The following is a 26,134-nucleotide window of genomic DNA, read 5'->3' on the forward strand; positions in this document are numbered from 1 at the left end:
CTCCTTTAGGGGAATATCTCCCAGGAAGAATTGGGGAAAAGAAATCAAGACGGATGCATTCAACACTTAAGATATCAACACTCATTAGCCTTTCACCTCATCTGTAAACATACTAAAGCGTTTTAGAGAGATGTACATCAACCTCTAGTTGCAGCAACTGCAAAAAAAATGTAGCAGCCATTTTGCACACAGCAAGATCCCATAAATAGCAATTGGATGCATGGCCAGTTAATTTTTGATGGTGTTGATTGGGAAAGGAGTGTTGGCCACAATTAGGAGAATCCTCAGCTCTTGTACGAACAATGCCAAGGGATCTTTAACATTCACCTAATTAAAGAATACTCCTACCACAGCTGCTAGACAATAGAAAATACTCGAGACACTCAGCAGATCAAACAGCACATGCATAGAAAACTCCTCCATTCTTTTCACAGATTCTGGCAGATCTGCTGAAGGCTTCCGGTATTTCCCGCTCGCCGACGGGAAAATGATGCGGGATGATGTCAGGAGGAACCCCCGACGTCATCCCGCCCCATTTAAATATTCAGGAAGGCGGGCGGACAGCGAAATCAGCTGTCCGTCCACCGACCTGTCAATGGCCAATTGAGGCCATTGACAGGGTAGTTAACCCAATTAAAGGACCTGCCCGTCCAACCTTAAGGCTGACGGGCAGGCCAGGAGCCCCAGCGGGAAGGAGAAAAAACATGAAACCTCATCCACCGGCGAGATGAGGTTTCATGTCCGTTTTAAAAATCTTAAATAAACTTTATGTGAGATTTATTAACATGTCCCAGCTCGTGTGACATTGTCACATGAGGGGGACATGTTAATATTTTTTTTATTTTTCTATTTTGACACTTTGATGCACTGTCAGTGATCTCCCTGAGGCAGCACTTAGTCTCAGGGAGCTGTGCGTTCTTTCGCACGCATGCGCACTTTGACAATTGGAGAATCCCCCCCCCGCCACCCGCTGCACAGGAAGCGCTTCCCATCGGGCAGCCCGCTGGTCAGGCCTTAATTGGCCCACCCACTTAAAATGGCGGCGGGGCCCGCTTCGGCGGCGATCAGCTGCCCGCCCGCCGCCGAGCCGGTGGGGCCTGCCCGCCAACCTAGGGCAAAATTCTGCCCATTGTGTCTACAGTTTAATTTGGCTAGACAATAATACGCTTGCTTTTAGACAGCAGCTTCAAAATCTTATAGCATTTTACACACTGAATTTTTGTTTGAAATGTGGCACCTGATATTCATAGAACTCTACACACAGGCCACTTGGCCCTGTGCAATAGTTCCACTTCCCTGCATTTTTCTTTGAAAATTCCTTCAAGTAAGTTGCTAATTCCCTTTTGAAAATTAGAATAAAATCTGCTTCCATCTTTTCTTTCAGGCAAAATAAACTCATTGTGTAAAACAATTTCTCCTCATCTTGCCTCTGGCTCTTTAAATGTGTCCTCTGGTTACTGACTCTTTGAATGCTTCCATTAACTCTCCCCTTAACCTTCTTTGCTCCAAGGAGAACAAGCCCAGTTTCTCCATATAATTGAAGTCCTTCATCCCAGGTATCATCCTGGTCCAGCACATCTGAAGCTCTCCAAGGCCTTGATGTTCTTCCTAAAGCATGGTGCCCAGAACTGGACCCAATACCTCAACACAGGCCTAGCTAGTGTTTTATAAAGCTTTAACATAGCCATCTTGCTTTTGTATTCCATGCCTTTATTAACAAAGCCATGAGTCCTGTATCTTTATTTTTTTTAAAAAGCCTCATCAATTTGACATGCCACCTTAGGATGAGGAGCAGACCATTCAGCCCCATGAGGCTGTTCTCCCATTCATCATCATGGCCGATTTGTGTCTTAACCACCTTCAAAAGATTTCTGTACGCAAGCCCCCCAGGTCTCAATGTTCCCGCACCCCCTTTTAAAACTGTACCATTTATACTGCCTCTCCCCCATTCTTCTTTGCAAATTACACTGCTTCACATTTCTCCACGTAAAATTTCATTCTGCCGTCTATCTGCCTATTTTACCAGTCTATGACCTCCTGAAGTCTGCTACACTTCTCGCTGTTCACTACTTTTCTGAGTTTTGTCTCATCTGCAAACTTTGAAATTATGCCCTATATTCTGAAATCTAGACTATAACACATACCAAAGAGCTGTGGTCCTAAAACAGACCCCTGGTATACTGTATACTCCCCTCTAGTCTGAAAAACAACTGTTCTTCTGTCCCTTAGCCAATTTTGTATTCATGCTGCCACTGTAATCCCCTTGGATATCAATTATGTAGTAAAAGGTGTCTGAAGCGGTCTCCTATTTCATTCACATAAATAGTGTTGAATGTCTCTGAGCAGGCTGTTCCTACCTGAGGAACCCATTACAGCTGAGGAATTTGCAAACAGACGAGGATGGCAACACAGCTGCCTCAGCCAGACCAGGATAGCAAGGACGTCCGCATAATGTGTGAAAATGGATCCTTCGCTGAAATATCTGAAAAATGTTGGAATGAGGATAAGCATTAAGCTGTGGACATGTGTGTTTGAAAGCAGCCATGCGATCCCAGCTCTGCGTCCTCGCTAATATTGTGGGCTGTCAGACTAAATTCCTGGCAGGCAGACACAGTTGCCAAACTACAGCCTTCCTAATATGCATAATAACAAAAGAGAGTGAGAATAAAGGGGAGCGAGAGGAACAGAAGAGCATTAGAGTGAGAAAGAAGTTTGGAGACAATTACAGGGAGAGAGACAATTTAATTTATTTATTGTCCATAAGCACTGCCACAGAAGATTAAGTACTTTGTTAAAAAAAATTAAGTTATGATTGCACTTATGTTTCAGTAAACAACTTAAGATGAAATGTTCCACTTTGCCTGTAACCCACACTGAGAAATTACAGACCTCCAGCCCATTTGTTTTCTGCCCATTAAAATTAATCTCCTAGTTAATCACTCTGATCTACTGTCCCTTCCATTTAATATAACTAAGCAATCAAAATCTATGTTGGCTATCAAACATGTCTACTAGAGGTATGTATTCAATGACAAATAGTAAGCCTCCCAAACATTTCCTCTTTACCTCTGAATGTCTTTGCACAAATAAAACATTAGCATTATAGAAAAAAAAAAGCATTAAAGATGTGCATGGAATAAAACATGGCAGTGAGGCAAATTTACGCTCCCTCGACTTTCTGAACAGGAGGCTGGAGTTTAAATCTGCCGAGTCTCACCTGCCAATAATGGCCCGCCCTTCATTCTTCACAGATTCGTAGATTTGCTTCTCTTCGTCGGATAGTGTTATATGTTGAACAAAGACCGTGCGTTCAGGGAGCTCGATTACAGGCTTGCCCTTTACCTTGCTGGTTTTGGTTCTTCGCAAGGTAATGTTGTTTATTAATGCTTGTAGCCGTCTGAAGGACAAACACAAACAAAAGCACTAGGGACCTCATGCTAATAACACAGCTTTCTCGGCTCCACATAGAATACAACAGCTAGGGCACTATTTCTTCAAAAGCTAGGGCACTTTGCTTGATACGTCACCACTACAGAATTTTACACAAAAGTTACAGCACAGAAATAGGCCATTCCGCCAAAAAGGGGCTATACCGATGTTTATGCTCAACAAGAGCTATCTGTCATCCTACTTCATATCACCCTATCATTCCATTCCTTTCTCCCTCATTTGTTTCTCTAGCTTCCCCTTAAACGCATCTATGCTGTTCACCTCAATTAATTTATGTGGCAGCAAGCTCCAACATTCTAGCCAATCTCTGAAAAGAAATTCCTCCCACGTTTCCTTTTGGATTCATTAGTGACTATCTTGTATCTTTGGCCCCTAGTTTTGAATTCTCCCACAAGTGGAAACATCTTCACTATGTCAAACCACCGACGCTGCTGAGTATTTCCAGCATTCTCCGTTTTTATTTCCTTCAAGCCCCTTCGCAACTTTAAAGACCAGATCATTTCTCAACCTTCACTTTTCTACAGGACAGACCTCAGTCTTTCCCAACTTATAATCTCTCAGTTCTAGTAACATCTTTTTTGTCCATATTCTCTAGTGCCTCCATATCCTCCTTGTGATATGGAGCCAAGATCTGTGCACAGTTTTAATATGCAAGAGGAAAGGTGGAGAACGCTAGTTCTTCTATAAATTGCACAAAAACTATTTTGGATAATGTAAACTTACATTCTTGAAAACATAGCTCGTCGACACATTTGCCTCCAAGTCGGAGGCTTTGGTGAACCCTACTCCTTGAACAGACCTACTCCGGGGGCAGGATCTTCCGGCCCGACCTGCCGTCAGGATCGTCCGGTCCCTCCGAAAATCAACGGACTTTTGGCTGGGCCGCCAAATCTCCCGTGGCGGGTCCCCACCACAACAGGGCCAGGAAATCCCAGCCCAGGGCTTTAGTTGGAACAAGCTCAAGGGCTGAATGTTCTACTCCTACACACCTTTAAACTAGGCTGACCCCCAGTGCAATACTCCAAGTTCTACCTTGCCAGAGGAGCTGCCATTTGGCAGGAGAGTCGCACCGAAGCACGGTCTGGCCATTTCACTGATTCAGACGGATGTACTAGATTCTACGGTGCTACTGCAAGAACAACCGAATTCTCCCAACATCCTAGGAAACATTCCTTCCCCTTATCAGCAACAAACACAAGACAACTTGGTCAATCAACTGCGACCTGCACAATCTAGCTGTATGCAAACAGGTAGCTATAATTTCTCATACAACTGTGTCCAACAAAGTAATTTATTGTTTGTTCAGCACTTTGGAATGTTTCAAGGAACTAGCTTCTATTAATTCTAACATTACATTCCAATGAAAACCATTACAGTTACATGTTTTTTTTTAAATGTTAGTGACAACTCTGAAACACAGATTTTTCAGTAAGTTTCTGTGTACAGTGCTACCGTGCACATTGCGTATACATGGACAATGGCCACAGCAATACAGAAAACGGCTGCCCACAAATGATCTGCTCGTGTCCCTTAGTACTGAAGATGTGAACTTCAAACGGCTCCATTACACATTACCTGCAAGTGATATTCTGAAGATGTATGTTGCACGATTTAATTAGAGTAAAATAATTCTGAAAGCACATTTCAGGAGAATCATTCTAATTCTTTTTGCAAGTGGAACTGACATCTTTCATCTTAACTACTTCCCAAAACTATTCTTCATCCACCCTCCATAAATCCACCTTGCCCAAAACCCTGCTACATGTATCTCATTGAACATGAATCCACTTGTCCATCTGGCCTCACCTCAACAAAAACTGTATTCACCCCTTGTCCCCCAACAGCTCAAATTTAACATCCCTGTCCAGGTTTTTAAAAGTCCCTCTATGGTCTCACCCTCTCCTACCTCCACAATCTCCTCCCACCTTATATTTCCCTGCTCTGAACACTTTTCTCGGCCTCCAAACTTCTGTGCAATGCGTCCTTAACGTCCCCCCTTCCTTTCACAGAGCCTTCACCTACTCCGGTCCTACTCTCGGAAATTCCTTTCATCCGCCCCCAATTTCAATTTAAGAACACCTACTTGAGGCCATGCTGATCCCCCATGGTTACAGGGCGTTGAATAGTCCGGTGCCACCACTGTCTGTCTGTGAATGGTTTCAACTTCAGGAATGAAAGAATGGACCAAAGATCCTTCAACGAATTTTGAATTGGAGTGCCTGTGGCAGAAGCATATCAAATGAATAGCTACATGTCTTACCAAATATCTCCTTATCCTGCATTCAAACGCATTTAAGATAATACTCATGCAAGCACCAGTTTAGAACATATGGATCCTAATGCACTGGAAGATTTGAGATGGTGGTGTAGAGGTAATGTCACTGGACTAGAAATCCAGAAACCCAGGCTAATGCTCTGGGGATGTGGGTTCAAATCCCACCACGAGGGCTGGTGGAATTTAAATTCAATAAATAAAATCTAGAAATGAACGTTAGTCTCAGTAATGGTGACCATGAAACTATCATCAATTGTTGTAAAAAAACCCCATCTAGTTCAAAAACGTCCTTCAGGGAAGGAAATCTGCTGTCCTTAGCTGGTCTGGCCGACATGTGACTGACTTCGGACCCGCACAATGCGGTTGACTCTTAATTGCCTAGCAAGCCACTCAGTTCAAAGGCAATTAAGGATGGGCAACAAATGCTGGCCTTGCCAGCGACGCCCACATCCCAAGAAAGAATAAATAAAAATAAACGTTGTTGTTGTGACCACGCTGATTGGAGCGACCAAGACCTTAAAAAAGCCATGTTGGATGTTCAGCCACTGGCAGATGTACAGCATAATTACCCGTTACAATGGTGACGTGTAGGGCATGAAACAGTTACGTGGAGGCAAAATTGTGAACGTCAACTTAGCAGCACTCTCACCTCTGGGTCAGAGCTTGTGGAGGTGCGCTCTATACTAGGAGCTGGGTTTTTATGCACCTTCCCCCCCCCGCCACCCTGGGCATGTCTTCTGCAGGGGATGTGTAAAATATATGTCAGGTGGCCAGCCCACTACCATCCCAACTCTAGGTACTTAAGGGTCTAAGTCCACCTCTGCCGCCATGATACGCTGGATGGTAGAAGGCGGCCCGGAGTGGGCAGGGCACTTTTTCACCAAACCTGGTGAGAGGGTGGGAACGAAAGGAATTACCTCCTTACGGTGGGGCGGCGGGGGGGGTGGTTTCCCTGTGTACACTGGGGGGGCACTTCCCCCTAAGATAGGACCTCCCCACCTGACCTTCAAAATCCAATGCCCCAGACACCTCTCCCTAGGCTCCCCAATCCCTCCCCATCCAAAACCTCAGGCTTGCCTCTCCCTGGTGGCCATATATCCTCCTTATCTCGGGGGCTCCCTGCAGAACCAGCAGCACCCACTTATCAGTTCTGGCACTGCTGGGACTACAAGAGCTGCTGACCAATCTGAGTAAGCAGCAGCACTTGAGATCGGGACTTTCCTTGACTGAGGGGCAGAAGGCCGACCCCCAGATTATTAAGGTTGTGTGATGTCACTGCAGGGAAGCCTTTTTTAAAGTTGCTTGGTTTCTGACAAACTTTTCTTCTGGGGCTGGGGCGAGCAGTACACACCCCTCCACCCGCCGGAGCAGTACTAAGAATGGACTGCATCGTCAGAGAAAGAAAAGATTTGCATTTACAGAGCACTTTTCATGCCCACTGGACGTCTCAATCCTTGCAGCCCATGAAGTACTTATGAAGCGTGGCAACGTAGGAACTGTGGCAGCCAATTTACACTCAGCAAGTTCCCACGAACAGCAATGACCAGATGATCTGGTTTTTGTGATGTTGACTGACAGATAAATATTGGCCAGGACAGCAGGGGTAACACCTGTTCTTTGAAATATTGCCATGGGATCTTTTACATCCACCCGAGCAGGTAGATGGGGCCTTGGTTTAAAGCTTCATCTAGAAGGCAGCAGTGCAGTGCTCCGTCAGTACTGCCCTGAAGCATCAGCCTTGATTTTTGTGCTCAAGCCCGAGATTGGGTCTTGAACCGGGAACCTTGTGATTGAGAGGTGCCAATTGAGCCACGCTGACAATGACAGAGGTGGTGTTCTTTGGATGAAGTTTTAATCCAAAGCGGTGGGATTAATATTCTGGAGAGCAAACGACCCATCTGATGAATCGTAGCTTCAGTTTTAGCAGCATTTACGCACAAAACAAGTTTTCAAATAAAACGACAGCTCCCAGGCTGCCTTGAACACCCAAGCCGTTCCCTCTGTAACATTTGGGGTAAGTTACAGCTCAGGAAGATCACCTTCACTGTTTAATTGCAAAATATTCTTGGGATCTGCTGAGTAATCTAAAAATCAGACCTTCAATAATGAAACCTTTAATGAATTAAACATGGTAAGTAACTTATATACCCAGTGAGAAAGTCCCATTTCAGTCCCATTTAATTGGCCCTCACTATGTATATCATACTGATCTTCAGATTATGGTTTTGAGTATCCCAGATCTGATAATATGCATCACATTCAGCTTTTTACATTAACAGGTTCACAAGAACATATTAATCCACATAATCATTTTCAGAGCAAACTCAATGCACATACGCGTTTATAATCTGCAGCAATTAAAAAAAAGAGTACGAATATGCATTTGTGAAGGGGGAAAATGTTTTCAGCTAGGGGTGTTTTCTTTTTATTTATTCATTCACGGGGTGTGGGCTTCACTAGCTAGGCCATCCCTAGTTGCCCTTGAGAAGGCAGTGGTGAGCTGCCTTGTTGAACCGCAGCAGTCCATGTGGCATTGGTACACCCACAGTGCTGTTAAGGAGGGAGTTCTAGGATTTTGATCCAGCAACAGTGAAGGAACAGCTGATATATTTCCAAGTCAGGATGGTGAGTGACTTGGAGGGGAACTTCCAGGTGGTGGTGTTCCCATGTGTGTGCTGCCCTTGTCCTTCTATATGGTAGTGGTTGTGGGTTTGGAAGGTGCTGTCTAAGGAGCCTTGGTGAAATCCTGCAGTGCAACTTGTAGATGGTGCACACTCCTGCTACTGTGCATCGGTGGTGGAGGGAGTGAATATTTGTGGATGTGGTGCCAATCAAGCGGACTGCTTTGTCCTGGACGGTGTCCAGCTTCTTCAGTGTTGCTGTCAGCTCATGATCGCTGTCCTTTCTCTTTCCAGATGCTTTCAGGCCTGTTGTACAGTTCCAGTATTTGCAGTTTTTTCACTTTATCTCAGCGTAGAAATAGCGGTTGGATTCCACAGTCAGCAGTCTGCCCAGTGCCTAGGCTTTTTGAAATGAACTTTTGCACTGGAACTTCCTGTCAGCTATCTAAAAAGCACAACACCCTCAATGGAGGATCTGATACCTGTGTAAACAGGGCAAGCAACTGTGTATCTCCTTAACCAATCAGGCTGAAGAATCGTTAATGAGACATGCAGCAGCTGAACCAGAAATTGTCAGTTAAGAATATTTAATTTAATGCCAAATCAGGTCTAGAAAGTAAAATAAAGATTGGGAAAGAAAGATTCAATTGATAGATAAAAGCAACAGAAATAAAAAGTTTAAAAAAATTATAAAATCGCCAACAATAACTAAAATCTGAAGGTATGAGATGCCATACTAGCTAAAGTTCATTTTCAGAGCCAGAGAGGTTGTTTAGCAGTATTTGAGACTCATCACGCTGTTAAAATTTTTACTAACATTGGGATGGGCAAGCAAACTGCTGAGTTTAGTGTACATACATCAGTTAAATACAGGGGCCTTACGCAGTTCAATTTGTTTTAATACCAAGTCTCTCCACAAGTTAGCAGTGCCCTCCAGCTTTTGGAGGAGCAGGACATCTCGGATGGCAATGTCTTCCTTTCCGCATTTAATTGCGCATGTGCAGTGGTCGAAACTTGCTGTTTGATTTACACTTTACTAACAGCAAGCACTGTTAGCCGCAGCCTCGTCATCATTTCTACCATGACATCCGGCCCAGTATCATCCCCCGCCCGGCGAAAATCACAATGATTGGTTGAAACTAGACAATACACATCTCCCAGTCCTACCTGTTAACACCCATCTTCTTTCAGCAGTTAGTGAGAGCGCTGCTTTAGTCTGCTGGGCATTTGGGTTTCGGATGGTGTGTCCCTCATCCAATACCACACGGAGCCAGTTCACTTTATGTAATGGGCTGGCGCTTCCACTCTGTCGGGGCAAATTAATAATAATTATTGCAGGATGATAAAGGATAAAAATCCAGTGCAACGCCCTCCCATTTGAAAACTGTACAACTACTTCATGCATTGGACTGGCTTCTGTTTTCTCTTGGCTCTCTTCTGGACCAGCTTAGCTTTTCGTTTCTGCTCACCTTTTGTAATACCCTTTCACACAGTCAGTTTCCAGAGGCCATGGCACAGCTTAAAAATAAGGGATCTCCTATTTTAAGATGGAGATGAGGAGTTTCCAAGTGCTTGCTGTAAACCTTGGTTTGAGAGTGTCGGGATCATAAGACTTTGGAATTCTCTTCCCCAGCGAGCAGCAGAGGCTGAGTCATTGAATATATTCAAAGCGCGTTACACAGGCTTTTTTGATTTGACAAGGGAGTCACGGGTTATGGGGGAAAGAGGCAGAAAAGTGGAGTTAAGGTTAAGATCAGATCAGCCATGATCTTATCGAATAGCAGAGCAGGTTTGAGGGGCTGAATGGCCTACTCCTGCTCCTATTTTTAATTTTATTATTAGACAATATCCCTGCAATATCTTTCCTTGACATACCATTTCAAACATTTATCACTTTCAAATATCCATTTCAAGCTTATTTCTAACCAATTTTAAGTTGTCTCTCTTGGGCCCATTAGCATCATAAACCTAGTGTATTATTTTGCTTATGCTACTTAATCTACTCATTATATCTAGTAATCGGTCCCTCGTATTTCGTGTTACACTCAAATAAAAAAAATGTTTAAATGGAATGAAGAAGTCAGAATCCCTAACCACTTGACTAACTTTACAAATCACACTTAAGTAAAGCAAGGAAGCAGAGGTTTTCATCTTTAGCCTTAAGCGCAATTAAATTCCACTCATTTAACGGGTTAGATTTTCAACTTTTTACTGGGGGCGTTAAGTTAGCATTGCGCTTTGGCCACCCAGTATAGGAAGCACCCTATTTTAACTTTGGTGTAGATCAATTGAAATGAAACCCGGTCGCTTTCTATAACTGGGGGCAGATCCACAACACCAGTTTTACAACTGAGTGTCAAGTTTCAAATCTATCCCAATGTTTGCTCAGCAAGAATTAGACATTGTAGCTTTTGAAGGGACACAATTACACCTTAGAGGCAGAAAATACCTCCTGTATTAGCTGGTCATTATAAAAACAGCAACTGCTATTGTCAGACTGCTAACAATTTATGTAATTTGATCAATGATGTCCCTATAACCTTCCCTCTAGACATGAGCTCTAATCCTTCATCATAACCAAACTCATTTAAACTTGGAATAGATTTTGTCACTCTTCCTAAAGAGAGACTTGCATTTATACAGTACACACACACACATATACGCACACCAGTGCAAATGCATAAAATATTTATTTAGCTGTCTCAAACAATGCCGCTTTAAGGTTTAAGCAATGTGTTATATAGCAGGTCAAAAGTGTAATTCTCATTCACCTGACTGTTGTGAGGCACAGTGTAATGGGAAACTACTTCAATTACAAGTCTCTTGCATTATTAATTCAGCAGAAATACTGCATCCAGGTCTGTTTGTCACCATAACCCTTGTGGGGATCATCAAAATATTCCTGACCTTCAGTTAATATCAGCTCACTTCCCATTGCTTTTACTGTGCTAACCTCCACGGATAGAGCACTACAGATCCTCGAGCTTCCTGGCATTAAATCAAGTTCCTTTTAATAACATAAATCCTGTGAGGTGGAGATAGGTGTCACAATTAATTGGTGCACCTTTAACTGTGAGGAGTAGGTTGGGAAATCGGCACTAGGTCCTGCTCACCATTAACACTGGTTTAACAGGAAAAGAACTGTTCGCAAGTGACCACTTTGACCCTAAGCCAAATGTTCCACTCCACATTTTCCTTAAATTAAATCTGCCTATTTCCTTCTTATCACTAGATCATGCACTATATTTAATCTAACATAACCTGACCCTACTTCTGCTCATCTACACATGACTATTCCATTACTCTCCTGGCCTACCCTCATCCAAAAACTCTCTGCATCTTATCCTACAACCCCAATCACACTCACCATCACGCCATCATAGCTGACTTGCATCGGCTCCAAGCCCTTTGCCTCAGTACCTCAAACTTAAAAAACATGACCAAATCCCTCTATTACCTTATCCCTCTGTGTCACTCTTCCAGTCCTACAATCTCCCAACCAAATTCCATGTTTATTGGCTCCATCCTCTTGTGCATCTGACTCTTTCACTCCACCATTAGCACATGTGCATTCAGCTACCTGGATCCCACTCTCTAGAGTTCCACCCCTAAATCCTTCTGCCCCTCCATCTTGAAGACCCTCTTTAAAGCCCATTGCTCGGAGAAAGACTTTAGTCTGTCCTCCCAAACTTTCCTTCTTTGGCTTGGAATCCATTTTCCTCATGCCTCTCTGTCTGAGACTCTTATCTACATTAAAAAGGCACAATATAAATACAAACAGCTGTATGGAAATTGTTTCCACACTGAGAAATAACAACTGTATCAGCTCCAAAGACGACGGATAAAGGGAAATTTCAAACTCCAGCACAACTTTTAAGAACTATTCATGGGTCAGAAAAGCAAAAGACTTGATTCCAAAAGTGTTTGCGATTTTCAGTGAAATATTTTGACTTTACAAGCATTAAAAGTGTGCAATCTAAAAGACTGCAATGGATTTCAATACCATACCAATTTAACATTCATCACCTACCCCATAATCGACTGTTAAGGTATTGTAGGTGGTCAACACTACATCCTGTTCAGCAAGGAACGCTGCACCCTTATTTCTCTCAGAACCATAATAAAGATACATATTCAATTTCACGTCAGGGTATAAATGTCGCTCAAACTGATCCTGAAAGACAGATTTGCATTTGAAGTTATTTCAACTAGTTTGGACTGATTACAATAAAAGGAGGATATTGATGAAGAATACAACCAAATTTGTAGGTCGAGACTCAAATCTGCCGCAATGCACTCACAATCCAGTTACTGAGCACAGACAGTGGACAAACAATCAGGGTCGATCTTGCCTTTGTATTCGATGCTGTATTAGTGCTGCTCTGTGCACTCGTACAACCTAAAAAAAAACAAAAACAAAATACTGAAGACGCTGGAAATCTGAACAAAAAGTGCTGGAAACACTTAGGTCAGGCAGCAGCCGTGAAGAGAGGAAAGTAGGGCTAACATTTCAAGTCGATGACCTTTCATCAGAACTGAGGAAAGAGATGCAGCTATGAAAACAAGTTTTAGCTTGTTTTAGCAATAAAGATAAACAGGTCTAATGAAGAGTCATCGACCTGAAATGTCAGCCTCTTTCTTTCTCTCTGCACAGATGCTGCCTCACTGCTGAGTGTTCCCAGTATTTCTATTTTTATTTTATATTAAAAAAGTTGTTTGCATTTTGACAAACTCACTTAAGGTACTCCAAACCAACTAGATTTTAAGTCTAATCACGTCTATAAATTCAGATATAGGTTCTGTGTAATTGTTGGCCTTGCTTTTAGCTCTGGAATTCCCTCCCTAAGCCACTCTGCTCTTAATACACCTTAAAACCTACCGCTTTGACCAAGACTTTGGTCACTTCTTCCAATATCTCCTTACATAGCTCGGTGTTAGTTTTTGTCCAATAATTGCTAAGAAGCACCTTGGGACATTTTGCTGTATTAAAAGGCACTATATAAATTAAACTGAAAGAGGTAAAAAAAAACCTGCTTAATAAGGCAGCAATATTTCTGTCCAGCACCCACATCCGGTTACCAGATGTCACAGGTAGACAATGTAAAAGTACAGCATTTATACCCTGCCCAGTTTCATCCACTTTATTACCTCCTTCCCCCGCTTTCCAAAAACCCCTCATCATTCATTCTTATGTTCCCACACTCAAACCATCAACATCCCATCCAACTCTATTCCTTAACATCCAATTTTGTCTTCCTTAATCTCAGGATTTGGAGATGTCTTCCTGTACAGGAGGAGCACTCTAGAACTGCAAGCTCTTATGAAATATTGGAATATGGCATTTGTACATGCTCCACTAGCACCATCTAAAGGCACTAAAGGTATTGCAATCATTAAGTTCTTCAGTTATTTTGTGCACAGAATTTTATCATCATTATCAAGAATATTGGCACCTATGAGTCTCCACTGGATAGAAAAATCTACAAAATAAAATAAGGAATATTGATTAGGTAGCAAAAGAACGAGTTAGGATCTCGAATACACTGCCTGCAAAGGCAGTAGATGCAGATTCAATTAGTAATTTTCAACAAGACTTAGATAATTACTTGAAAAGGCAAGATTTGCAGAGCTATGGGGTAAGAGCAAGGAAATTGTGACTAATTGAATGCTGGCACAGACACAAGGGGCTGAATGGCCTCCATTCGATTTTCTCTCTCTCCATTTCTCAACTAGAGATGCCGAATACTCGCTGGGCCCTCTCGCCTGAAGGTGCTGAATAGTTGTGCCACATGGTTCTATTCTACAAGAGGTGATGGCCAGCTTATGGTGGTGGTGGCGGTGATGTGTTGCTGTTTACTCAGGGAGTCTGAGTTGCTGTGGCAACATGCACTTTAATATGCAAATTGTAGTCTGGAGCTATTCTTCCCTTCACAAGGCTGAGCAGGAATCTTTCTCACTCTTACTGCCTGCCACTGGTGTGCACCGGAAGGATTTGCAGGTTGATACTCAACCTGTTTGGCTGCGTTATGAACACATCTTCCTTGGCCATCAAGTCTTGGAATGGGACTTGAACCAGAGCTTCTGACTTGGGAGGCAGGGACGCTGCCCACTGAGGCTCAAGACTTCTTGATAAACTTGCAAACTGTAGCAAAGAGCGGATGTAGTTCCACAACTTGGGAGGCCTTGGGAAAGAAGGAATTAAAAGCATGCTTTGATTTGAACATGGCAAGGGCATAGCCAGGAGTAAGAGGACATAGTGTGGGGAATTTGGAGGGGAGGAAGGGTAAAAGCAGATGTCTACTCACTGGTATATTTAATATTTCCAAACTCTGGAACAAAGCACAGAAAAGCATTACAAAAGCAGTGTTATGATCCCAGCTGAGGTTACCCCTGGACAAGCCTGATCCCAGAGTGGAACCCAGCTTGATAGATCCTAACTTTTATTTTGTTTGTTTAGATACGTGGAGGGTAGCTACTGAACAGACGCATAGGAGTTAGCTGATGAACTTTTAACAAATGAATAAAACATTTATTCAACAAGAAAAGATGAACTATATTACAATACTCCTTCATCCACAACTACATCTTTACAGATACATACAGATTTGTAAGGATAACACGAGTTACAAAAGCTATCTTATACTCTAATGTACACAGTCCATGTAAATCTATGGCACTCTGTGGTCAGACACACCACACTCTGAAACCACGTGACAGATGCCACCTCAAACAGATGCTATGGTTCTCTCAACTCCCACCAGATGCTTGTTACACCGTGAGCTAACCAGACTCACTGAATTCCGACTTTCACATGAAACTCCACCCTCCAAGACCTCACCATCGAATCTTCTCCCAAACCGACACTTTCTCTCAGATGCCTTCCACAAGGATTCACCTCCAGGGTTTCAAACTTTCCCCCTGATGTTCCTCTTCCCTGGGTCACCACAAGCATTCAAGCTGTCTTCTACACACTCTGTTTCTCCCCAGTTTAGGGTTAACAGAACACCACTGTGTCACATGCCCATAGCAAAGAGTTACAGACCTTCAGTTGTCTCTTTGGACCTTCTTGCCTCTTGCAAGCTGTTCTCGTTTTAAATCTGCTTTCTGCAGCTTGTGTCTCTTTAAATCTGAAGCTTGGAGCCTTTTTCTCTGCCCCTCACTCTTAACTTCATTAACAGGACCTTTTCCCAGGTTCCTGTCCTTCCTTTAACTAGGTGTCCTTTGGACTTTCTCTTTTTCCACTCCCCTGGATTTTTCGGGTTTTCCTTAGCTTAGGAATTGCTAACTGTCCCATTTTAGGCTGCTTCTGCTTTACAGCTGTCTTCAAATCAACTGCGCTCAAACAGTTTCCAAAACAAACTGCTGTTTCTCTTCTGTGTGGCTGTGGGAGGGACCTGTCTCTCTAGGCCCCTGTTGCCAGGCAACAGGCCAATCCTTCCCTTGTATGTTTAACTTTACTTTATAGGGGTGGTAAAACACCTCATTAGGAATGCAAGCAGCCTTTTTAAAAGTGAAACTAAAACTTCATTTGACCTTTCTTAATACAATCAGAAACACAAATCAAACAAACTTTAAAGCTAAAACTCATTCCTAACGCCCACAAATACAAATCTAACTTACTTAAACTATCTCTATTTCCTAACAGCAGCCATTGTTCTGTCTGGTGGTTGAATATACCTGCCGATGCTGATCCTTCACAGCCGCCCCTGCAGAGCAGGCACTTGGTTGAGGAACCAGAGCTTAGCTGGCACCTGTGAGATTGGAGCTTAACAAGGATTCAGCACCTTCAGGTGAGAGGGCTCAGCAAGTATTCAGCATCTCCAGCTGAGAGACAGAGAGAAGGAATCGCCAACAAAAGGAGGGGAAAAAAACACAAGTTACCCACGCTGATGAAGCATTACCTTTCATCTTTTTTAACGTGGAACTTGAGCCGCCAAGTGCAGATGCGAAATCAATATCCTCCATCAGACCACATCTAGGCTTATCAGTGATGCCTGTCATATAAAAGATTTTTTAAAAATGTTAAAATGCAAAAAGTAGCTATTACAAGGAGACCAAGCAATGATTATTGTTCCTCGTCACAGACATTCTTCCGACAAAACAAGGTTTGAATTCACAAGAAAATCATCCATTCGAGCAGTCCAAAAACACTGGGCCCAAAATAACCATGAAACCAAATCTATGAATGGTATTAAAAGAATTGAAAAAAAATCAATGAGCTTCTGTGTTTCTCCAGCATCTAGTTTCTAGTGTACCCTTAATACATTACTGCAGCGGTTCAAGGCGGCTGCCCACCACCACCTTCTCAGGGCAAGTAGGGGAAGGCAATAAATGCCAGCGATGCCCCTGCCCCAGGATCGAAAACAGGTTTATACTTCTCACAACTTCCCAAACAAATCTTAGACCAGAGAGAACTACTCTTTTTAGAATTTCCATCGAGACCTTTCAGATCATGGGTGTCATTTTATACAAACAAACGTATGGAAAATATCCTCTTTAAAATCCGATTTTTTTTTTTTGGTTTTAAATAGTTCACCTTTTCTCCCACTGTTTGTAGGTTTCCATTCTGTTCTTTTACCCATCGCATTTTTCACTTGTGTTTTCACTGCAATAAAAAAAATGGTAACCAGGTCACAACTTTCAAAAAAGTGATAAAAAGCAAAATACTGTGGATGCTGGAAATCGGAAACAGAAGCAGAAAATGCTGGAAAAACTCAGCAGGTCGAGCAGCATCTGTGGAGAGAGAAACAGAGTTGTCGTTTCAAGTCCGTATGACCCTCGCGAAACGGCAACTCTGTTTCTCTCTCCACAGATGCTGCTAGACCTGCTGAATTTTTCCAGCCTTTTCTCCTTCTGTTCCAAAAGAGATAGTCACACTTAATGAGCGTCTTTCACAACCTCAGAATGTTCCAAAGCACTTCCCAATCAACAAAGTGCTTTTTTTTAAAATATAAGCACTGTTGTAATATAGGAAATGCCAATCTACACACAGCAAAGCCCCATAGTCAGCAATATGAGAATGGGCAAATAATCTATTTTATTCACGTTGGTTAAATGATTTTAGATTGGGTCCTGCAAATCCATACCAAAAAAACATAATGGTCGCAGACTTACCTTTCTTTTTTGTGGAAGCCCATTCTTCATCCTTTTCAGAGTCGCTGCTGTACGTGTATTTAACTCCCTCTGTTTTTTTCCTGCACAGAACAGCATTCGGGTTGATGAAATATAAATAAAATGTAAAAGCAGAAAAAAGGAGTAAAGAATTTTCAGAAACCATCATAGTCAAAAGAAAATTAAGACTTGCGTTTATACAGTGCGTTTCACGGCCTCAGGACATCCCAAATCATATTTACAGCCCATGAAGTAATTTCAAAGTTCAATGCAAGAAATGTGTCAGCCATTTTGTACACAGTGAGCGCCCACAAACACAACAAAATAAATGACAACTTCATCTGTTTTAAGTATTGAGTCGAGGGATTAAGAGAAATGAGGGCTGAGAGGAGATTTGACAGGCATATTCAAAATCATGAGGGGCCTGGACAGAGTAGACAGGACAAAACTGTTCCCATTGGCGGAAGAATCAAAATCCAGAGGGCAACAGATTTAAGGTAATTGGTAAAGGAGCAAAAGTGACATGAAAAAAAACTTTTTCACACTGAGTGTTTAGGGTCTGGAATGCAGTGCCTGAGAGTTTGGAGGGGGCAGGTTCAATCGAGGCATTCAAAATGGCACTAGGTGAAATGCTCAGAAAGCCAGTACAGGCATGACGGGCTGAATGGCCTCCTTCTGCACCGTGATAATTCTGTGATAAATGTTGGCCAGGACAGTGGGAGAATTCCTCTGCACTTCTTCAAAGTAGTGCCATGGAATTTTTGGCATCAGCCTGCAAGGGAACACTAGGCCTCAATGCAACATCTCATCTGATAGACAATTCCTCCAATCATACAGCACTCCTTCAGTTCCACACTGGGAATTTCAGCCTAGGCTTAGTACCCAAGTCTCTTGAGTGAGAAACTTGAACACACAAATTTCTGACTCGACGGCCGAGAGAGTCAGGTCCCATCTGCCAAATTGCGACTTGTTGCAGATTATTCTGCAAGGAACAGATCTGAGGCAGTGATCAGAAAAGCCCAAGCGACTCAAGTGTTTTTATGCACTTATATTCCTCGCTTGCTGGTTTGCTCTGATTGAATTTCAGAGTCCTTGGTGTTTAGGCAGTTCCAAATGCGGATAGTTCTTCAAACATATATGGTGCACGCTTAAGTGGGTCCCTGAAAACACAAGCCTCTTGATGATTTCCCACAGTGTATTCATCAAACAAAGGCTTAAACGGAGAGTTGTATATCATCTTGTACACCCGCAGTGATGAGCTAATATTAGTGTGTATAAAGGGCTGTGCAGATGTAAAAATGAATACCTTAAAATACCTTATCCAAATTAAGAATTGCAACTCAAGCATGCAAATGCAGAAATAAATAACACTAAGAAAGGATGTGGGTTAATTTTACAGCACATTACCTTTTGGGATATGATGAAGCAAGTGGATTAGATCCTGAGGAAGCAATGCTTCCTGTGGTATCGATCACAGTGGCCTTTTGCCTGTTGTCAGCACCTACATTATTTGGGATGATAAAAGTGAACGGATATTTAACAATCCGACATAGAATCGGACTGCCCTAGCAAACTGCACCACAGCGCAGAGATAACAAAGTCAGGCAATGAAGCCATGATTTAATGCATTGGCACAAGACATGTGGTGCAGCACACTGCAATTCCAAAACACTAAGAGACAGAACATACACTGCAGGACCATCCACCCATATCCCCATATTCACAAACTGCTCAAATAACCACAGGCGTATTCCCTGTGGTGGCCAGTTAAGTGGCTGCAGTGGGACAGTTGTCTTCCTCCAAGAGCTGCCAATCCAATCCAATCCAAGCGCAATAGAGGTGGAAGACACTTCTAAAACTCTTTCTAAAAAGGAGGCACCTAGTAGCCAGAGCCTAGAATTACAGTGACATTTGACAAACCAAAACTGAAATGTAGCAATTTACTTTGGTAAACGATCTCAGAAAAAGCATGGCCAAAATAAAACGTTAAAACAAGAACTAAGGTTTTTGTGAGTATGCCCCCTATGCCAAAACAGATTACTGCTTAACAAGTTTTAAAGAAAACTAACCTTCATTACAACAGTAAAGATAATGCATTTACCCGTTTGTATTTTGAAACTGTTGGACAGTTCCTTGCTAGCTCTTTGTGCAGAAGCTTTCCCCATTGCATCGATAAAGTCAGATGATTCCTACATTTATAGGACAGAAAGCAGGTTAGTATTTGCCTGCCCTTGTATCCAGACTTATACGTCACTCAAATTTGGTAAAGCGTAGCTAAAAGTATTATAGCACCACAGTTTTAGGACACATTTACATCACAAACTTAAAGCATTTAAGTTTTGCATCAATGCTAAACTAGTGTAGAGTGATGAAGGCCCAAGCTGACTCCCAACCACTGTGTTCAGTATCAGGTCTACCTCTGTCTGGGATCGAGGTTCTATGTACACTGCAACATCGGTGCAAACTGAAATGTTCATGCTCACACTGCTGTTATAGTGTAAATATACCCTTAATCCCTGCTTCACACATGCACGGTTACAATGATATCAGAGTAAACACATCTATTACTACACACAAGAGTATTATCAGAGAAGAAAAGGTCAGTGAACCTTTTATTCTCATCATACAGAGTTCCCAATTCCAGAGGGGAAAGCACTGGAAAATTAACCCATGTAGGGAGACGGAATGGCTGAGCCGAGTTCAGTCAGAGAGCAAAAGGAGACAGGGAAGAAATATTACAACATAAGAGGACCTGAGGCCGATCATTTAAGAGGCCTAGAAACAGGTCACACATCCAACTTCTCCAATAGGGAGTGTCTGCAAATACATAAGGGATGAGCTCAACCAGTGAAGCAGCTATTGGAAAACAATTTTTAAGATCAGTACACTGGTTTAAAATAGACAGAGGCGAATACACGTTATTTGTATGATTAAACATTTTAAGAGTCAGCGGGCATGAATGTTTCACAACATCTGTTTGTGTGAAAATATTGACCAAGTCGAAGACGACCCAACAGGACAAGGGAGCTGAACAGTTCAACGAATTATAACAGGGTATCTAAACTTTTGAAGCAGAGGGCTACATCAGTGTGTTGTAAGCAATTTGTGTGTAAATAACTTAAATTCCATTTTTATTACATAATCCAAATCTAGGATGATTCTGCCCTAAGTGCAATGGCGGGTGGGAAAAAGAACACTTTACCCACTGGCCGCAATGGCAGCTTTTCATGCCGTATCATCCCAATCCCGCCTCATTAATCATGTATTTCCGGGAATCATGCTCCGATTTGCCCGCCACGTCATCACCTCGCCGGTTCCTCACGCCGGGCACCATATTTAAAGTGCAGCCGTGCGCACACCTCTCAGTGTTTCCAGCCCAGGGCTGCTGCACAGAAGACATGGCCCCAAAAGGCAAGATGACTGCAGCCTCCCAATTCAGTGACGCATCCCTGGGGCGCCTTCTGGATGCCATAGAAGCCCACCGCGATATCCTCCACCCTGCTCTGGCCGCAGGAGGCCCATCAGTGTCACCACTCTGGCTTGGGAGGCGATGATAGAGGCGGTCAGTACCAACACTACATAGAAGAGGTTGGCCATTGAGTGCAGAAAGAGTATGAATGATCTCATCCATGCCGCCAGGGTATGGCAACCATCTCATCGCTCAACTCTCACAACTCACTCAAGCCTGTCATACATTCACTAACATCTCACTCACTGCCACTCAAGGGACATTATCACGCGCTCTCTCTCACACACCCTCACGTCCATCTGGCCTCGTCTCCTCTGGAGACCGTCTCCTCAGCCTTCACCCTCTTGAGGTCACTTGCACAGAACAACATGTGCCCCCACACACACCCTGGGATAGCCCCATTACCCAGTACAGCCTCGCCCTGCAGCCTCTTCCCTGGCCTGAGGCCACTTCTCCCCCTTCCCCAAGAAAGCCCTAGCCCGGCAGCTGTTGAAAAGCCACCCTCCACCTACAGTTGGTCTGGTAAGTAAAGACCTGCCTGTGAGCCCCCCTAAAAACAATGTGTTGCTGTCTGCGTAGCTGGGCGCTGTTGACTGTGAGTGGTGCCTGAAGAAAGGTTGGCAAACAACCACAAAGTCCTGAGTGAAGTGCAACTCGCCAGGTGCATGTCGCTTATGTTCAGTTGTGAAACACGTCAGTGTGATTGCTCGGATGATCCAGCGTGGGGGAATGATACCGGCAAGCTGGGCTTTTGTTTTATATTCATTCACGGGATGTGGGCTTCGCTGGCTGGACCAGCATTTATTGCCCATCCCTAGTTACCCTTGAGGAGGTGGTGGTGAGCTGCCTTCTTCAACCGCTGCAGTCCATGTCCAAATGCAGCAAGACCTGGCTTGGGCTGACAAGTGGCAAGTAACATTCGCGCCACACAAGTGTCAGGCAATGACCATCTCAAACAAGAGAGAATCCAACCATCGCCCCTTGACTTTCAATGGCATTACCATCACTGAATCCCCCACTATCAACATCCTGGGGGTTACATTGACCAGAAACTGAACTGGACTAGCCACATAAATACTGTGGCTACAAGAGCAGAACAGAGGCTATGAATTCTGTGACGAGTAACCCACCTCCTGACTCCCCAAAGCCTGACCGCCACCTACAAGGCACAAGTCAGGGGTGTGATGGGATACTCCCCACTTGCCTGGATGAGTGCAGCTCCCACAACATTCAAGAAGCTTGACACCATCCAGGACAAAGCAGCCCATTTGATTGGCACCACATCCACAAACATTCACTCCCTCCACCACTGAAGCACAGTGGCAGCAGTGTGTACCATCTACATGATGCACTGCAGGAACTCACCAAGGCTCCTTAGACAGCACCTTCCAAACCCACGACCACCACCATAATGATATGCAGATGTATTACAATGAAGTTCCCAACATCCAATGGCAGGGAACGTGGCCCAACAATAATGGGCAGAGTGGACGATTGCAAACTGGCTTCATGATGTTGTGAAACCAAGTTCTGGCCTTCTCACCATACTGCCCGCTCACACTGCCGGACACGCCCACCGCCAACGAGCACGGAAAATTCTGGGGATTGAGCTCCATTCTTGTGCAATGACTATAAGATGGTGATAATGACAGTGGTGATGGAAAGGTATCATTCTTTGCCCTATAAGTTGCACATTTTGGGAGTCATTAAACCATGACTGTTCAATAGTTTTCCTCTCTGTCCCCTCCCAGACTGTGTCTCACCTTCATCTCTGCATGTGCGCCTCTCTCCAATTCTCTAACTCCATTTGAGCAGGAAGGGATAGCAGTAGCACACAAGGAGGTCAAAATTCAGATAGCAGCAAGCGGACACAGGTGAGAGTTAGGTGTGGCAATATTGGTAGGTGAGTCCAGGGCTATGTGGTATGGGATCGAGTCCAATACTCTCCTGTTTGCTGGTCTGCCACTTTCGGGCACTCAGAAATGTTCATCACACTCAGCCCCAGCAGGCCAGGCTGAGCCTTTCTTAAAGGTTGTTTTCTGAAAGACGGGCTAAACAAGCCCTGACAGGAATGTTCTTTCATGATCCCAGCTCAGATCACAACTGAAGGAGTGGCACGCACTGATTGAAAACCACTAACTGTGCCAAATAGCTGATCTGCCACAGGGAACAAATCAATTGGAAACATTTTGCTCTCACACAGGAGGAACCAGTGTACTGACAAACCCCACTCATTCCCAGAAGTTCTGTTCTCCAACTTTAAGGATTTCCCAAGCAGGACATAAATTTGGGTGGGGTGGGGTGGGGTGGGGTGGGGTGGGGGAAGGAGGTGATCAGTGCTGCTAGAAGCAGGAATTGTATACCCTTCAATATGCTCTGACTGGAAGAACCAACTACAAGGTCCATCTTACTGTAATTACTGCTCTCTCCTTCCAGATCCTTCTTCCTCCAGATTAAAAGGGAGATGGTGACATACTGGCAATGTCACTGGACTAGTAACCCAGAGCACAGGCTAATGTTCTGGGGACAGGTTCAAATCCCACCATGGCATCTAGTGGAATTTAAATTCAATTAATAGAAGAGAATCAGGAATTGAAAGCTAGGCTCAGTAATGGTGACTGTGCCATAAAAATCTATTTGGTTCATTAATGTCCTTTCAGGAAGGAAATCTGCCATCCTTAAATAAAAGCAAAATACTGGAAATCTGAAACAAAAATTGCTGGAACGACTCAGAAGGTCTGACAGCATCTATGGAGAGGAAGACAGAGTTAACGTTGAGTCCGTATGACTCTTCTTCAAAGCTAAAGAGAAGTAGAAATGTGGTGAAATATATACCGTTTAAGGGTGGGGTGGGGATGGATAGAAGGCCAGTGATAGGTGGAGGCAAAGGAGAGGTTGCAAAAGATGTCATAAACAAGAGGTCAAAGGAGTGTTGACGGTGGTGATACTGGCCAAAGAAGGTGCTAATGGTGACATTAAGAGTAGAAAACAGAATGAGTAAGTGACAGATGGCCCTAGTGGGTGCAGGGGATAGTGTGGGAGAAAAAGATCGAAATAGGCTAAAAGGTGGGGATTAAATAATGAATAGAAATAAATTTTTTAAATAATAATAGAAATAGGTGGGGGAAAAAAAATTTTAAAATAAATATTGAAATAAGGGGATCAAAAAGGGGTGAGAGTGGAGGAGAGAGTTCATGATCTGAAGTTGTTGAACTCAATGTTAAGTCCGGAAGGCTGTAAAGTGCCTAGTCGGAAGATGAGGTGCTGTTCCTCCAGTTTGCATTGAGCTTCACTGGAACATTGCAGCAGGCCAAGGACGGACCTGTGGGCAAGAGAGCAGGATGGTTGAAATGGCAAGCGACAGGGAGGTCTGGGTCATGCTTGCGGACAGACCGAAGGTGTTCCACAAAGCGGTCAGCCAGTCTGCATTTGGTCTCTCCAATGGAGAGGAGACCGCATTGGGAGCAGCCAATGCAGTAAACTTGAAAGGAGTGTTTGGGCCCTTGGACGGTGAGGAGGGGGGAAGTAAAGGGGCAGGTATTGCACCTCCTGTGATTGCATGGGAAGGTGCTGTGGGAGGGGGTTAAGGTGTAGGGGGTGACGGAAGAGTGGACCAGGGTGTCCCAGAGGGAACAGTCCCTATGGGACGCCGACAGGGGGGTTAAAGGGAAGATGTGTTTGGTGGTGGCATCATGCTGGAGTTGGTGAAGGATAATCCTTTGAATGCGGAGGCTGGTGGGGTGAAAAGCGAGGGCAAGGGGGACTCAATCATGTTTCTGGGAGGGAGAGGAAGGTGTGAGGGCGGAGGCGCAGGAGATGGATCAGACACGGTTGAGGGCCCTGTCAGCCACCGTGGGTGGAAAACCTCAGTTAAGGAAGAAGGAAGACATGTTAGAAGCATTGTTTTGAAAAGTGGCATCATCAGAACAGATGCCACGGAGGCGAAGGAACTGAGAGAATGGGATGGAGTCCTTACAGGAAGCAGGGTGGGAGGAGTTGTAATTGAGGTAGCTGTGGGAGTCGGTGGGCTTGTGATGAATATTGGTGGACAGTCTATCACCAGAAATTGAGACAGAGAGGTCAAGGAAGGGGAGGGAAGTGATGGACTATGTGTAAGTGATGGACTATGTGTAAGTGATGGAGGGGTCAAAATTGGAAGCAAAATTAATAAATTTTCCCAGGTCTAGACGAGAGCATGAAACGGCACGAAACAGTCATCGATGTGCCGGAGAAAGAGTTGTGGGAGGGGGACTGGTTAGAACTGGAATAAGGGATGTTCCACACAAGAGGCAGGCATAACTGGGGCCCATGAGGGTATCGATAGCCACACCTTTTATTTGGAGGAAGTGAGATGAGTTTAAGGAGAAATGGTTCAGTGAGAGAACAAGTTCAGCCAGACGGAGGAGAGCAGTGGTGGTGGGGATTGTTCAGGTCTCTGTTCAAGGAAGAAGCGGAGAGCCCTCAGGCCATCTTGGTGGGGGAAGGAGGTGTAGAGGGATTGGACGTCTACGGTGAAGAAGAGGCAGTTGGGGTAAGGGAACTGGAATCTGTTGATATGATGTAGGGCATCGGAGGAATCGCAGATGTAGGTGGGAAGAGACCAGACAAGGGGAGAGAGCGGAGTCAAGATAGGAAGAATTGAGTTCTGTGGGGCAGGAACAGGCTGACACGATCAGTCTATCGGGACATTCCTGTTTGTGGATATTGGGGAGGAGGTAGAAGTGGGCTGACCGAGCTTGGGAGCAGTAGAGGGAAGATCTCCAGAGGAGTTGAGGTCAGTGACAGTCCTGGAAACAATGGCTCGATGTTCGGTGGTGGGGTCATGGTCCAGGGGGAGGTGGAGGAAGGATCACGCAGACACTTCCTCCTATCTACCCCTGTGCCATGACCCTACCACCGAACATCAAGCCATTATTTCCAGGACTGTCACTGACCTCATCTCCTCTGGAGATCTTCCCTCCACAGCTTCCAACCTCATAGTCTCACAATCTTGGTCAGCCCACTTCTACCTCCTCCCCCAAATCCACAAACAGGACCGTCCCGCTAGACTCATCGTGTCAGCCTGTTCCTGCCCCACGGAACTCATTTCTTCCTATCTTGACTCCGTTCTCTTTCCCCTTGTCCAGTCTCTTCCCACCTACATCCATGATTCCTCTGACACCCTACATCATATCAACAAATTTCCAGCTCCCTGGCCCCAACCATCTC

At 44.1% G+C, this 26,134-nt stretch overlaps 1 protein-coding gene across 1 annotated transcript in view; it reads right to left on the minus strand.

The window, feature by feature from the left end:
• Positions 1–26,134, minus strand: part of hltf (helicase-like transcription factor) — a 68,522-nt gene that overhangs the window by 18,654 nt on the left and 23,734 nt on the right. The window contains exons 9-19 of the mRNA XM_078564248.1: positions 19,559–19,646; positions 18,865–18,958; positions 17,461–17,540; positions 16,883–16,951; positions 16,248–16,340; positions 12,648–12,745; positions 12,377–12,520; positions 9,514–9,652; positions 5,534–5,669; positions 3,218–3,397; positions 2,358–2,482 (exon numbers count right to left, since the gene is read on the minus strand). Of these exons, the coding sequence (XP_078420374.1) occupies positions 2,358–2,482; positions 3,218–3,397; positions 5,534–5,669; positions 9,514–9,652; positions 12,377–12,520; positions 12,648–12,745; positions 16,248–16,340; positions 16,883–16,951; positions 17,461–17,540; positions 18,865–18,958; positions 19,559–19,646 (1,246 nt within the window). The remainder of the gene's footprint in view (positions 1–2,357; positions 2,483–3,217; positions 3,398–5,533; positions 5,670–9,513; positions 9,653–12,376; positions 12,521–12,647; positions 12,746–16,247; positions 16,341–16,882; positions 16,952–17,460; positions 17,541–18,864; positions 18,959–19,558; positions 19,647–26,134) is intronic.

This window comes from Cetorhinus maximus, chromosome 19 (assembly GCF_964194155.1).
Source record: "Cetorhinus maximus chromosome 19, sCetMax3.hap1.1, whole genome shotgun sequence".
NCBI classification, from domain to species: Eukaryota; Metazoa; Chordata; class Chondrichthyes; order Lamniformes; family Cetorhinidae; genus Cetorhinus; species Cetorhinus maximus.